Genomic DNA, 13,119 nt, shown 5'->3' on the forward strand with positions numbered 1-13,119 from the left:
AAGAGGCCGACAAAGCTCCATGTAAGGAATGTATCAGCCTGTGGAAACGGACTGATTAATTCCTCACAGGAGGTTGGTCGCCATTTTCTGCCTCTTTTTTGGCGATCCATTTCCCCCCAATGTTGCCTCAAAATGGCACTGAATACATTATTTAATCGATTGCAAACATGTATGCTTTCCTCTTCAGAACTATTTGAATCATATTCATAACTGGATGAGTAACAAGAAAGCATATTCTCTAAATCTGAAGCCATTGTTTTGATTCTCGAGCAATGCAAGACGTCTTGCCGTGACACCACGAACATGGGGGCGGGACCTTCAGAAACTGGCCACTTCCGATTAATAATTGAAACTGGATTTGACATTTGACCGCACGATTAGGGGGGACCGTTCTCTTTTACACCCAACCTGAGTCTACACTTCTACATGAGTCAAGCGGTAGCTCTTTGCAATGCAGGCTATTGAGGGACTCGAGTTTTACATGTGCATAACTAGTGGGCCTCTTTGAATCATACTTATGTCTCCCCATCACCATGGCTACAACCTACAGCAGTGTGGAGGCGTGCTTTGTGTGTGTTTCTCTCTCTCTCTCTCTCTCTGTCTCTCTCTTCTGCTTTCCCTAGCGAGCCAATCCCGCAGTTGTGGGTTAAAGTAAAATAATAGCTCTTCTGGGTCTGAATCTTTTTATTTGAAAGTGCCCAGTAGTAGCATGTGGCTTTTTAATTTCGGCATCAGAAACATGGTTTAAGTTGTTGACTGTGTTTTTTTCTACTTTTTTTAATATCATTACTAAAAGACTCTTAAATGGTAACATACAGGGCTGCCTGAATATTTTCCACCATAGGCCACGAACAGAAAAATGGAAGAAAAATGCTAAAAACAATCCAATGAAGATCAACAATGTTTCTGAAATTAATACATTAAAGAAAAATGGCCTGAAACATAGGTTACTATTTTTAGCTTGTCCCTCATTATTTATCCCTTCGTGTTTTATCTTTTTGTACAATATGCTGTTGGCAAAACAAAATCATGCCGTCTTTTGCAAATGGCTCCCCTGCCTTTACTTTTTAAAAATGCGCATGGGAAATAATGTCAATCATCCCTGTCAATGTCAATCTGCCGCCATCTTGAAATGTTCAATGATTCTAAAAGGCAATGACAAAATCCATTTGAACATGCAATACAAGTGTAAAAATAAGTTGACCATTTATTTCAGTGCTCACTGAGCTGAAGTTTAGCAAGTTGTCGATATATTTTATTTGAATATATTTTAATTGAATATATTCACTTTTTTTGTCTCCCAGGAACACCTTACCCCAAGATGCTAACAACTATTTTGACTGTGATACTGGTGTCCTGGAGGTTCCAATGACAGTGCAAGTTGCAGGGCAGGTTTGTACAATACTTTTGCTGTATTATACACTGTCTGTTTCAATTCTCTGTCATCCTTATCTTGAACACAAGCTTAGCCACCGGAGGTTGTAACCTAGTAGCTCATTATCTAAAATTATCTCATACCCCTCAAGCCCCAGTTGCTCCATGGGTGTTAACAAGCCAAGCGTTAAGGTTGCTTTGCATTATCTGAAGGAATGCGGAAAGCCACTGAAACATGGTTAGAACACTCAGGCCAGTCGTGTCTTCTTGCAAAATTGTCGCCGTCGCAGTTCCTCATTTTCCGAATCCGGTGGCTGCACGGACAAGCAAGAGGGGGAGGTAAAGCCCTGAAAAGAAGCCAAAGACAGGGCCAGGATGTTCCTGTGGAGCACCAAATGTGTTGCCGATAAGCCCTGTGCTCCTGGCATCAAAGCATGTGCGCGCACAAGCAAGCACACGTATATTGTTCGAAGGTCAAAATCCAGGATAGCCTCCAGCGTGTCAGATCTGATATTTGTTGAATAATATGGAAATTAGGATTGGTGAGAGATGATTTATATGACAAACCTTGAGAGACGCTATAATGACAACATGCCAGGATGATTTACCTTAGTGATCTCCCTCTACTTAAATCGACGACTTCCACTTAAACAACTAAATGTCACACCTCAAGTAGGATGCCTCCTCTGCATCATTCCCAGAGCAAACACGACTTGTGGAGCAAATAGAACCTCGATAAAGTTGAAGTTTATGATGGAGTTTAAATATAAAGTGCTCCTGTATACAGCACAGTGCAAAAGTAAAAGAAGAGACTTCTCCAGATGACTTATATGATCTTAATGGTAAATTTATTAACGCTAGACGAGAGTAAGAGTGTTCATCCAACCTCATAGTTTCCAGAAAAATTATATATGTAGCGGATAGCTCACCTTCCGTGAGTGACAGACAGGAGCACATACAGTAAAGTCTCGTTATATCGATATTGGATATATCGATAGTCCCGGTTATATCGATACTATTTCTATGCACGCACGGAGAAAATTACATGCAAACAGGGTCAGATATATCGATAGTCCCGGTTATATCGATTTTTTTTCAGACTCCCTTGAATATCGATATAACGAGACTTTACTGTATTTATTGGAATAGCATTTGATGTATGTTTTTATGCAAGGCGCTCTCCGTTCTCATCAAAACTAATAAAACACAATACAACACATTACATATTGATTTATATAGCGCTTCAACAACAGCTGTAAAGCTGTTACAAAGCACTTAACATGGACAACTATAATAACGTAATAGGTGCTGAGCAAGGATGCAGGGCCCGCTACAGACGCTCCCCACCTTACGAACTAGACACGTTCCGAGCGGTCGTTCGTAAGGTGAATTTGTTCGTAAGTTGCCTCAGTGCTATATTTTGTATGGAATGTATGTTTATCTCTCTCTCTCTCTCAATGATAAGGGAAGCAGTTTTTTTTTCGTGTGGCCCAAACAACGCCTCACCATTTTAAGGGATACAAACACATTTAGCTTGAACGTTCCGAGTATAAAACTGCATAAGTTCATTGCAGGAAGCTAGCAAATTTGGGGTACAAAAAAGAAGGAAAAGAGATTGTCTGGCTCTTGTTTCAGTTGTTTTGTTCACAATGACAAGTATTATCTTCATTGGAGATTGCCGTTTGCATCTGAATTAAAAAAAAAAAAATGTTTTTTTTTTCAGGTGCAGCCTGTCATTTACACAGTCCAGGCAATTGTGACATCGTCCGACTTGAAGTTTGGCCAGAGCGAGGTGGACTTTGGCTATTGTTCGATTTACCAGTCAGTCAAAAGCAGCGTACGACTGACCAACATGTCGCTGCTCCCTCAAGAGTTCGGTTTTGTTGGTCTTCCAGAGGTGAGCAGAGTGATGTGCAAACTAGTTCCGGAGTTACGAGATGCTCTGGAAAATTGTCAATTCAAACAAAATTTTCATTTTAGCTGGACGACCACTCTTGGAAATGCTCCCCAATTTCCACGGTTTTATCTATTTGTGGATCATGGCTCTAAGAGTGGTTTTCAGAAGCGTCAAAGTCTTGGAAATGGCTTTGTAACCTTTTCCTGACTGATAGATTTTTTTTCTTAAATTTCTTTGGCATGTTTGTTTGTTTGTTGACCTTTGTCACCGACTTCATTTTGGCAGATTTAATTAATTTAATTAATTTCTTAATTCACCACTCATTCTAAGGTTTTGCATCTGAATTGGAACTTTCCGAAAAAATTGTCACAGTTACTTTGTGGATTTTTTGTGTGGTTTATCAAATTAAATTGGGATTTAGAAATCGTATTTTATATTTCCATGATATTAAAATTGGTTTGATGAACTAAAACTTCCATATGTGATAAATATATAAAGTACACAGAAACCAGGAAGGGTGAATTTTATTTCACATCACGAATAAATAGTAAGACAAAATAAATATTGTGATATACCCTTTGCTTATTGTAACATTTAGGTAATTATGTATACTGTATTTTTTTGCTCACCACAGTTTGTCGACGTGCAACCTAACGATGGCTTTGGCACTCTTCTACCACAAGAAACACTGGAGATTGATGTCATTTTCAGCGCTAACAAAGCAAAAGAGTACCGTTTTAATCTCAGCTGCAAATCTGGAATTAATAGGTAAATTTCCAGCCCTCTCTTGTATTGTCACTTTAAGGAAACATAAGTTATAGACATTCAATTTTGTCTGAAGAGTTTTTCCCCTGGCTTGCCGTGCCATGGGTGTCTGCCCGACATTGGCGCTCTCCCATTCCCTGGTGCAGTTTGGACCCACGGCAGTTGGCGACCACTCCACTGCTCTCATTTACCTCACCTATAACCAAACCATCCGAAACCAGTCCAAACAACGTCCCTCTGTTGGGGCCCGACTGTTTTCCTTCACTCCACCTCAAGACTCCAGCATCAAAATCACTCCAGCTGCAGGACGACTGCTGCCGGGGAAGGTGAGAGGAGGAGGAGGAGGACATCTTCCAAATTCAGGCTGACCTTTAACAAGCAATTCATTGACGTATTTTCTACGTCTGCTTCTGCGTTTCATTTTCGAATCTTGTATTTTTGTTTTTTTAAACGTACTCACAGAAATTTAACATCCTCCTAAGAGTGCTATTAATATGTACAGTATAGTATATCATACTGCAAACTCAGTCCAGTCAAGAATAAATACCTATTTTAGTGTGTCCACCCCATAATTTACCGCATGTTGTGACAACATCGAAATTATGTAATACAGTATAGGATTGGATTAACCTTGATTAGTCTCACAATGGAGAAATTTACATTGCATATACTTTGAATATAAATAAAATCTAATATAAATAATATATAGCTAAGTGATCTTTCATCTGAGGCTCAATTTAGTACAGTTAAACACCTATCAGATGTTAATTCCCTGGCCATGTTTCGCCATTGGTGTGATTACTCCCTCTGCTGGAATATTGACGGAAGTGAAAGTCTTTATTTTTTATTTTACGTAAGCGAAAACATGTTTGAAGGGTGGTCGCAGGACTTAACGTTCAGGGGTTGAGGATCTCAGATCACTAAAGAAGACACACAATGTTGCAAATGGATGTTGAAAATACATGTAGATTCAGCATAAAGTATACATTTCGATTTTGTATCATTCTTCTGTTACATGCGAATCAAACCTGAAGAGGGAGGACACTAATTCGCTGTGGCGACCCCTTGAAGGGAAAAGCCGAAAGGAAAAGATCATTCTTCTGTTATTTGATTTTGCCTCAGTTTAAAGATCATATTATCACTCAGTAAAGTTGTGGGACAGTTTTGCTATTATTTCTTCATATAGTTGAATGTTTTTCTTTCTTGAAGATATTTGTGAACGTTTTCTTAAAACAATCACGTGATTGACGTTCTGGCTTTGTTGCTGCACTTCAGAGATGTTTGGTCCTGGTCACATTTAATCCTAAATTGGAAGACCGGGATATCAAAGAAGAGGCCCTGCGTCTCCTTCATAAAGCCAAGAAGACCAAGGAGGACTCAAAAAAACTCCTTGAAGAGGAGGTGCAGCTTCCATCCACCCATCATCTGATATCGTTTACACTTCATGTCAATAATGATACTTACATGACTGATGTTTCACAAGGCTAAAAAGGAGACAGAGCCCAGTAAAGGGAAGAAATTATCAAAGAACAGTAAACTGTCGGATTTCTCCTCCAAAACCGCAACGCCAGTTGAGACACCACCACCTGACAACATAGAGGCGGGGTAAGAGGCCTCGTACACTTTGTGAAATATGTTGCAAGTTGGGTCGGGGAGGCTTACCCCAATTAACAGTACCGATTAAAATCAAAAGATTCAACAACATTATACTCCAAGGTTTGTTTGTTTTTAACACAGTACAGGAGTCGATCCACTGCATTTTTTCATGTTACATTCTGAAATGAAAAAGTAACAGGCAAGGCACTTTTGTGGTCTTCTTTTATTTACAATACAAATTAACTAAGTTGTGTTAAAACTTACTGACTTACTTATTGTGTATGATCCCATCATTTGTGGGTGTATCACACTTTCACCCCACAATTCATCTTGTAAACTCAATCATCAATAACCAATAGCAAGTTTGTTGTAGTGTCAGCCATATACTGATAGCCATGCTAGCACACTATCTCCCAAGTTTAACTGATGTGGTATACTTTGGAAATTAAGGCATTCCTTTTGTTCTCCAATTAGTATCCCTTCATTCTTGTTATCGATAAATTGATTCAAAAAAAAATCTAATTTTTGTTTTTACACTTCTGGGTATATATTACTTTTCTCTTGTTGTAATTCACTTCCCGAAGACAAAACTGGAGGCAGCACGACTCGCAGACAAGCAGGAAGTTTTCAGTGAAAACCTGGCAAAACACCTCCGAACAGGCCACTCAAAGGAATTTCATCCAAATACAGTACAGTACTTAAAATAATATGAAATCGACAACTTGGTCCCGTTGTCAAAATATTTTCGAGGCCCGACAATTTGAGAGGCTAAACTGGCTCTAATTCATGAATGGTAGCTTATTATGAGTCTGTATCATCTTGAATACTTTATTTTCAATTAATTGTGCCGCATTTTGTTCCTAGAGGTCAAAGGTTTGAGGAGGCGAGGGCATCTCTGCTACACTCCTTCACCTCGCGCTACAGCGAGTACACTATCCCTTGTTTTGTGTCAGACGGTGATCCTCCTGAGGAAGACATGCAAGCCCAGCCAACATGGAGGTAAATTTTGGATACGTATGTTTTATCCCGTTGGCAGGCACTTTCCAAGTAATGTTGAAACATTCGGAACTGCTCATTGACTTGGCCACCTCTGGTGTAGAGGTAAGGCTAAGATGAAGGCATGTCCAAACCACACTTGAAACTAAAGCCTATGGTTACCAAAGTTGTCAAAAAAAGTCACTTAAAACTAGCAGGAGAGTCATAGGAGGCCATACGTCACTGTCTGCCAAATGCTTGCGAATGTAGCAAAGATCAGAATTTCGTTTGTTTTTTTTTTTAACTACAGTAGCTCCAGTCTGTTTTCAGCCTTACTGTTAGTGAAAGCTGCGCATGTTAGCTCAGGACGATGGATAAATAATGTACTTGATTCAGTTAAATTATGTTCAGCTCTTTCTATTAAACAAGTCATGGATATGTACTTTGAAACGTTTGACACAATAAAAAAATATCATAGCATTCAGGGTTAAAATGGTAGTTATGTTGAATTGATGTTGGGGGTGGGTCCTCTGGGAAAAAAAATGCACTACTATAACGGTAAAAGATTCCTGAAGCCCCTAAAACGAGATCCTTGATACATATAACATCCAAAATCATCTTTATGAAAATAATTGAAGACTTAATTTTGTTTCACATTTGTGGTAACGAGGTTTAACGTTCTCATCAAATCTGTCCACAGTCCTCTCAATACAGTCTACTTGAAGCTTCAATGTCCTGTTATACAGCCCCCTCTAGTGGTGGTGTCCAGCAATATCAGAAATTATGTCTTGGATTTCCAGCAGGTGGCAGTAGGCGAGTACAGTCTTTTCCGACGTATTTCGTCCACTTGTGCTTTTAATTTTCTCCATTTTGACATCTTTGATTTTTTAGGAGAGAGAGTGACGAAAAGATTTTCCGTCAAAAACATATCGGAAGAATCATTAGAGGTATTATTACACCATAAAATAATGAATATTTACCAGAATTTCATTGATGTCCACTGTATATTACAGTATATGACCCTTTCATGCATCAATATTGATAACCTTTAACCTGTAATCATATGATAAGATGTCCACCGCTTTCTTTATTTTTAATGCTGCCTAATGGCTAAATATGCACATTTTCAATAATATCTTCACTCTTTAATACCTTCTGCCATTGGGACTCAAATCAAATACTAACATACCACAACCTTTTTGTGCTTGTTAACAAGATGAAGTCATCGTTGTTGGATATATATGGACCATTTTCACTTCTGAACTCTCTCAGAGGTGTAGGACCCGGAGAGCAACACACTCTCGTGTTGGCCTTCTGTCCGACATTGGAAAAAAAGGTGCCGTCTTTAAATCTGAAATATTCATTGCTGTGTGATTCCTTTGCACAGTTATTGACGTATGAATCGAGCACAGTTGTCATATTTTAAGCCAAATCTAACCAGGTCCTCTGATTGTTAGTACTGCGAGACTTTAGAGGTACGTTGTCAAAAGATGACCCTTGCTGTGACTCTGCGTGGTGAGGGAGTGGTACCTGCCATCACCTCCTCCCACTCCGGGGGTCTCCTGGACTTTGGTTACGTGGTGGAAAAGGAGAGCACCTCATATGTCCTGAAGGTAAAACTGTCATATTTTGTTGGTGCACATTACAATTTGCATTAAAGTGTCTCGATCATAGAATACGCTACCTGTCAGGTTTTGTGTTTGTTGTTATGACAAGTCTTACGTTGCCTGTAGCTCCAGAACAGGTCGGCTGTTGCAGTGGGTTTCAAGGCCATGCTGTACAGCGTCTCACCTTCTAAGACGAAGGGTGCTGATGAGAGGGTGGCACTGCTCTTGGGTGGTTACACAGATTCCAAAATCCAACCTGTGGTGGGTAAGTTGGTGGTGATTGAAGCGCCCTTGTTTAAATGCCATGATTTGGTGATCTAACAAAAAATGAGAACAAGGTACGTTATTTTGAAACTTATTTCATTATTCAATGTGACATATAACGTGTCCTACTTGAAAAATAATTATTAACCTTTGTTAGTGACCATATGCTAAATTTCCGCCATAATTTGGAAGTAAATTATTTCTGTGAATATTTTTTTGACAAGTTGCTGGCATCTTTTTAAATGGGACAAAAAAGCCTTTGATGGCTGACGAAATCTTGTTTTTCTACCCCACTGTAGGAGTCAGAAAAGAAACTTAATCAAATAGTCTACTAGAATAGCTGAACTTTGCTGAACTTTATTTGGGGTTAATCAAAAGCTTTAAATGGCGGTGCAAGTACTTATGTGCTGAGTTTTGCATTATTGCTGAATTCTGAAGGCAACCACTGACACAGTCGTAATAGGATGTGATCACTTGTGCAACTCAATTTAATCTCAGTTCGATAAATTTAGTTTTACTTCTCTCAAAAAAATAACAATAAAATTAAGTGAGAAGCCGTACAAAAGATGGAACGAAAACATGGCATTTGAATAGGACTGGCTTTGTGGATGCAAACTGGAATACTCACTCGACATCGATCTTAAATTACTTTTGATGAACTACAAATTCGTTGGAAATACGGCTGACCTGAGAATCATGATTGATGTGTTTTACAATCGACCCTAGGTATCAGTCAAACAAGCGGAAGTAGAAGTTGATATAAATATCCACTGAACATGTGTCATGTGCAGGGACTCAGAACTACAATGGGCTGAGTGTTTTCAGTGTTCTGCCTGTGGAGGGAAGCATTGCCGCAAGACAAAGCCAGGACGTCGTTGTCACGTTTCATCCTGATCACCCTTCCGCCAACTATTCTGATCAACTCATCATTGAACTTGTCAATAAGGTCTGTAAAAGCAACGCACTTTTCGCCAGCTTGAAACAAAAAAAAAAAAAAATAACTCCCATATTTAGCATATTTTTTAATAGTTCATACTAGGTTAGTGACTTTGTATTTTCTTATCCGAGTGCAGTAATTGCGCATTTTTGGAACCTGCTTAACTCATTCACTGCCACACGATGTGCAAAAATGTATCCACGCTTGTGCCAGGGTATTTGTCATTTTAACTCAAATTGCATAACTGACAGAATATTGAGTTTTAGGACTACATAAGCATTCAATGCAGCGTAAGAAACCTTAGAGTCTAAGGTGTCAAAGTCAAGGCCCGCGGGCCAAATCCGGCCCGCCACATCATTTTTTAGGCCCGCGAAAGCAAATCAAACTTGTTAAATTCCATGATGATTGCTAAAATCTGAGCCAAATTTTCACATTTTTGGATGTCAATCACAATAAAAGTCATTATTCTTGACTTCAGATTTGAAAACGAGTTATTCATTAATTTGCTGTGTGCTCTATATGTAATATTTGAAGGGATTTAAACATTCTAATGGGTTCCCCAAATTCATGACGGCCCTCGAGAGGAAACCATAACTACAATGTGGCCCGCGGCAAAAAATGACTTTGACACCCCTGCCTTAGACTGTCTTCTTTCATCAGAAAAAAAGAGTTAATTCCTAAGTTATATGGGTCTGGAGTTATCTGGGCTTGAAATCTGGGCGGCTGTACAAAAGGCTAATGCATTTGAAATCGGGACGGCTGTACAAAAGGGAAAACATTGTCAGAGGTCTGACCAGCGCTTTATCAGCACCTGACCCGGGGGGAAAGAAAAACAAACAAAACCCGATGGAATTCTGGAATGGCGCTCCACTTCTTCTTCTTTTCCTTCCGCCTTTTGCCTTCAAGGGGTCGCCAGAGCTAATCAGTGTCCTCCATCTTTAGAGGTTTGATTTGCATGTTTGTTTTGGCCAAGCTTTTACCTCTGATGCCCTTCCTGACACAACCCTCTGTATTTATCCGGGCTTGGGACGGGCACAAGAAGATGTATGTCCCCTTGTGGCTACAGAAGAACAAGCAACTCGCTCAGTAAAAGGCTCCCAAACACAAAATGGTCATTAGCACAGCAACAATCAAAAAAGCAAAACTATACTCACTCCACTTAATATTTTTAATTCCCGAATATGTTCGGAAATGGCAGTGGATGAGTTCACATTCACATTTAATTGCTCTTTTTTTTCATACCCGATACCTTAATACATGGTACTTGCATAACTGATTTTTGCTATTCAATGTCCCTATTCTTCGGAATAGCAGGGTCGCCACAAAACAGTTTGTTGAAATCCTTATCCGCCGTCAATAGCTGGAAATTCTGTATGCGTGTATGAGCAATTTAATGCGAGTGGTGATTCATTGATAAATTGATGAATGCTGGGATGATAAATTTACATCAAAGATCAGACTTTCACTTTTAGTCATCTTTTAGCATCGGGAAGAAAACTATGTATTATTGGTACACCGGTCCCCAGATATGGTTACGCACTGTTTTAAAAAAGCTTTGTCTTTTGGATCCATGTGGTTCTTCTACGCCCCAGTTTGAGAACGCTTGCATTTTGACCGTCCTGCTTGCATCAAATCAAGGTGGTTGTGTTTCTGTGTGCTAGAGTAAATTGTGTGTGCTGGATCTGAGAGGTGCGGCATCGTCGCACAATATGTATCTGCTTGGAGGGGAGCCGCTGACAGTTCCGATTGAATCCCTTCTTCCTCCACTAATAACCAGTCAGGCTCAACTTGCAGGTACATCATCTTCTGCCTTCATCTTTGGCCCAAATTTCTCGATCATGGAATTTGTTCAAGGGATGTGAACTCCAGAGGGCTCAGTTTGGATAAAATCTAGTTAGGTAATCCGGAAGTTATACTGATCTTCGGCAGTGGTGTATGGTTTGTTCACCTATGACAAAGGTGTGAAACTCATTTTTTGCCGCGGGCCACGTTGTGTGTTACGATTTCCTCTCAGGAGTCGTTATGAATTTGGGGAAGCCATCAGAATGTTTAATTACCACCATATATTACATCTAGAGCGCACAACAAATTAATAAAGAACTAGTTTTCAAATTTGAATTAAAAAATAATGACTGTTATTGTGGTTTACATGGGACAATTTGAAATGCTGGTTCAGACTTTAGCAAGCATCATGGAATGTCACAAGTTTGATTTGCTTTTGCGGGTGGAATAAAATGATGTGGCAGGCCAGATTTGGGCCCCCGGGCCTTGACTTTGACACCATGATCTATGGGCTAATTTGAAGAAGAGTGTATTTCTTTTGTATTAACATTTAAAAGGACAATGCAAAAAGTCCAACATTTCATATCTCAATATTTTTTCCTGGTATCTTGACAATAACCTGATTAAAAAATAAAATAAAAAACAACAGTTTTGAAAGAATAAACAAACAAACAAAAATAGCAACTACATGTACCTATGCTTGTCTGTGACTGTAAAGTGTCCTTGAGAGCTTTGAAAGGCGCTTAAAATGAAATATGTATTATTATTATTACTATTGTTCTTTGGGGAGAGATTGTTAGAGCTAACCAGCGGTCATCAACATTAACAAAGTGATCAATGAATTTAAAATTATTTAATTCACCCTGTACTGCAACGGTTCTTGATTGATAAATAATTGTATGTTACAACTCAAGTTTTTGTTGTCATGTCTGCGTATGAGGAAGGTGTGACTTTTTTGAAAGGCAGGCTTACTCCCATTCACTTGAATGAACCTAATTAATTGAGTTAATATTTTTATTTTATACGCTTTCCCACCAGGACAGTCAGATGAGATGGTAATCCAAGTGCTGGTCACCCTGCGAGCCAGCTACAGGATGGGGACCATCAGACCTGCCGTGGGAGAGATGCAAGTCGGCTGCATTCGCCCCAGTAAGAAGGTGCTCGAGGCAAATATGGAGCTTTCAAACAAAGAAGACTTGTGTTTTAAAAATGTGCTTACAGTTTCATCTCTGTTCGTTTGTTTGGACCAACCCATTCAGGGGAATGAATTTAGCTGGGACAACATAGCATCTCTGCAGCAAAAGGGCTTCAATGTGGAGCCCAGCAAAGGCAACGTGGAAGCAGGTACCAGGCGCACCATCAAGCTCACATGGATCCCGCAGAGTGGACACAAGGTGAGGAGCATTTTGTTTTGCTTCAGAGTTGCCTAACTAAAAAATAAAAATTAAAAATTAAGCAGGGAAGGTAGGGATGGCACCTACAAAAGGATACATTTTTTAAAGAGCAAATATCCAGTCTTGAACTCACTTTAACACAATTCCAAATATCTTCTGCAAACCTGGTGAAACTTTGTAGCAATGAGAGAAATGATTTCTATTTCAGCCCAATGAAGTGATGCAGGTGTGTGTGCCTCTCACATTAAAAGGTGATGAAACGAAGGTGTACAACGTCACCCTCATGGCTTTGGTCTCCACTCATGTCGACTGATTCCTTTTTTCATGGATTCTTTTTTGAAAAATAAGTGCTGTTTTTGACAACGAGGCGAAGGCCAGATGAATTGTAAACCATAATATTTGCCCAACTCATGTAGATAATATTGAAATTAAGAAAAATAAATAACAATGTAATATTGTGGTAGCCTCCACAATTGCAGACGACAACCAAAATAAACATTAAAACAGAAACTGTGTATTATCATCTTG

At 39.4% G+C, this 13,119-nt stretch overlaps 1 protein-coding gene across 1 annotated transcript in view; it reads left to right on the forward strand.

Annotated features, from left to right (window-relative positions):
* cfap74 (cilia and flagella associated protein 74) overlaps nt 1-13,119 on the forward strand; it is a 34,272-nt gene extending 21,153 nt beyond the window's left edge. Inside the window, exons 23-39 of the mRNA XM_089011955.1 lie at nt 1,305-1,392; nt 3,098-3,271; nt 3,906-4,039; nt 4,113-4,362; nt 5,312-5,437; nt 5,520-5,641; nt 6,497-6,631; nt 7,308-7,420; nt 7,499-7,554; nt 7,824-7,943; nt 8,065-8,220; nt 8,341-8,479; nt 9,270-9,424; nt 11,077-11,209; nt 12,236-12,354; nt 12,457-12,591; nt 12,800-13,119. Of these exons, the coding sequence (XP_088868081.1) occupies nt 1,305-1,392; nt 3,098-3,271; nt 3,906-4,039; nt 4,113-4,362; nt 5,312-5,437; nt 5,520-5,641; nt 6,497-6,631; nt 7,308-7,420; nt 7,499-7,554; nt 7,824-7,943; nt 8,065-8,220; nt 8,341-8,479; nt 9,270-9,424; nt 11,077-11,209; nt 12,236-12,354; nt 12,457-12,591; nt 12,800-12,904 (2,260 nt within the window). The 3' untranslated portion in view covers nt 12,905-13,119. The remainder of the gene's footprint in view (nt 1-1,304; nt 1,393-3,097; nt 3,272-3,905; nt 4,040-4,112; nt 4,363-5,311; nt 5,438-5,519; nt 5,642-6,496; nt 6,632-7,307; nt 7,421-7,498; nt 7,555-7,823; nt 7,944-8,064; nt 8,221-8,340; nt 8,480-9,269; nt 9,425-11,076; nt 11,210-12,235; nt 12,355-12,456; nt 12,592-12,799) is intronic.

This window comes from Hippocampus bargibanti, linkage group LG01 (genome assembly GCF_051943395.1).
Source record: "Hippocampus bargibanti isolate YZ-2025 linkage group LG01, ASM5194339v1, whole genome shotgun sequence".
Taxonomy (NCBI): Eukaryota; Metazoa; Chordata; class Actinopteri; order Syngnathiformes; family Syngnathidae; genus Hippocampus; species Hippocampus bargibanti.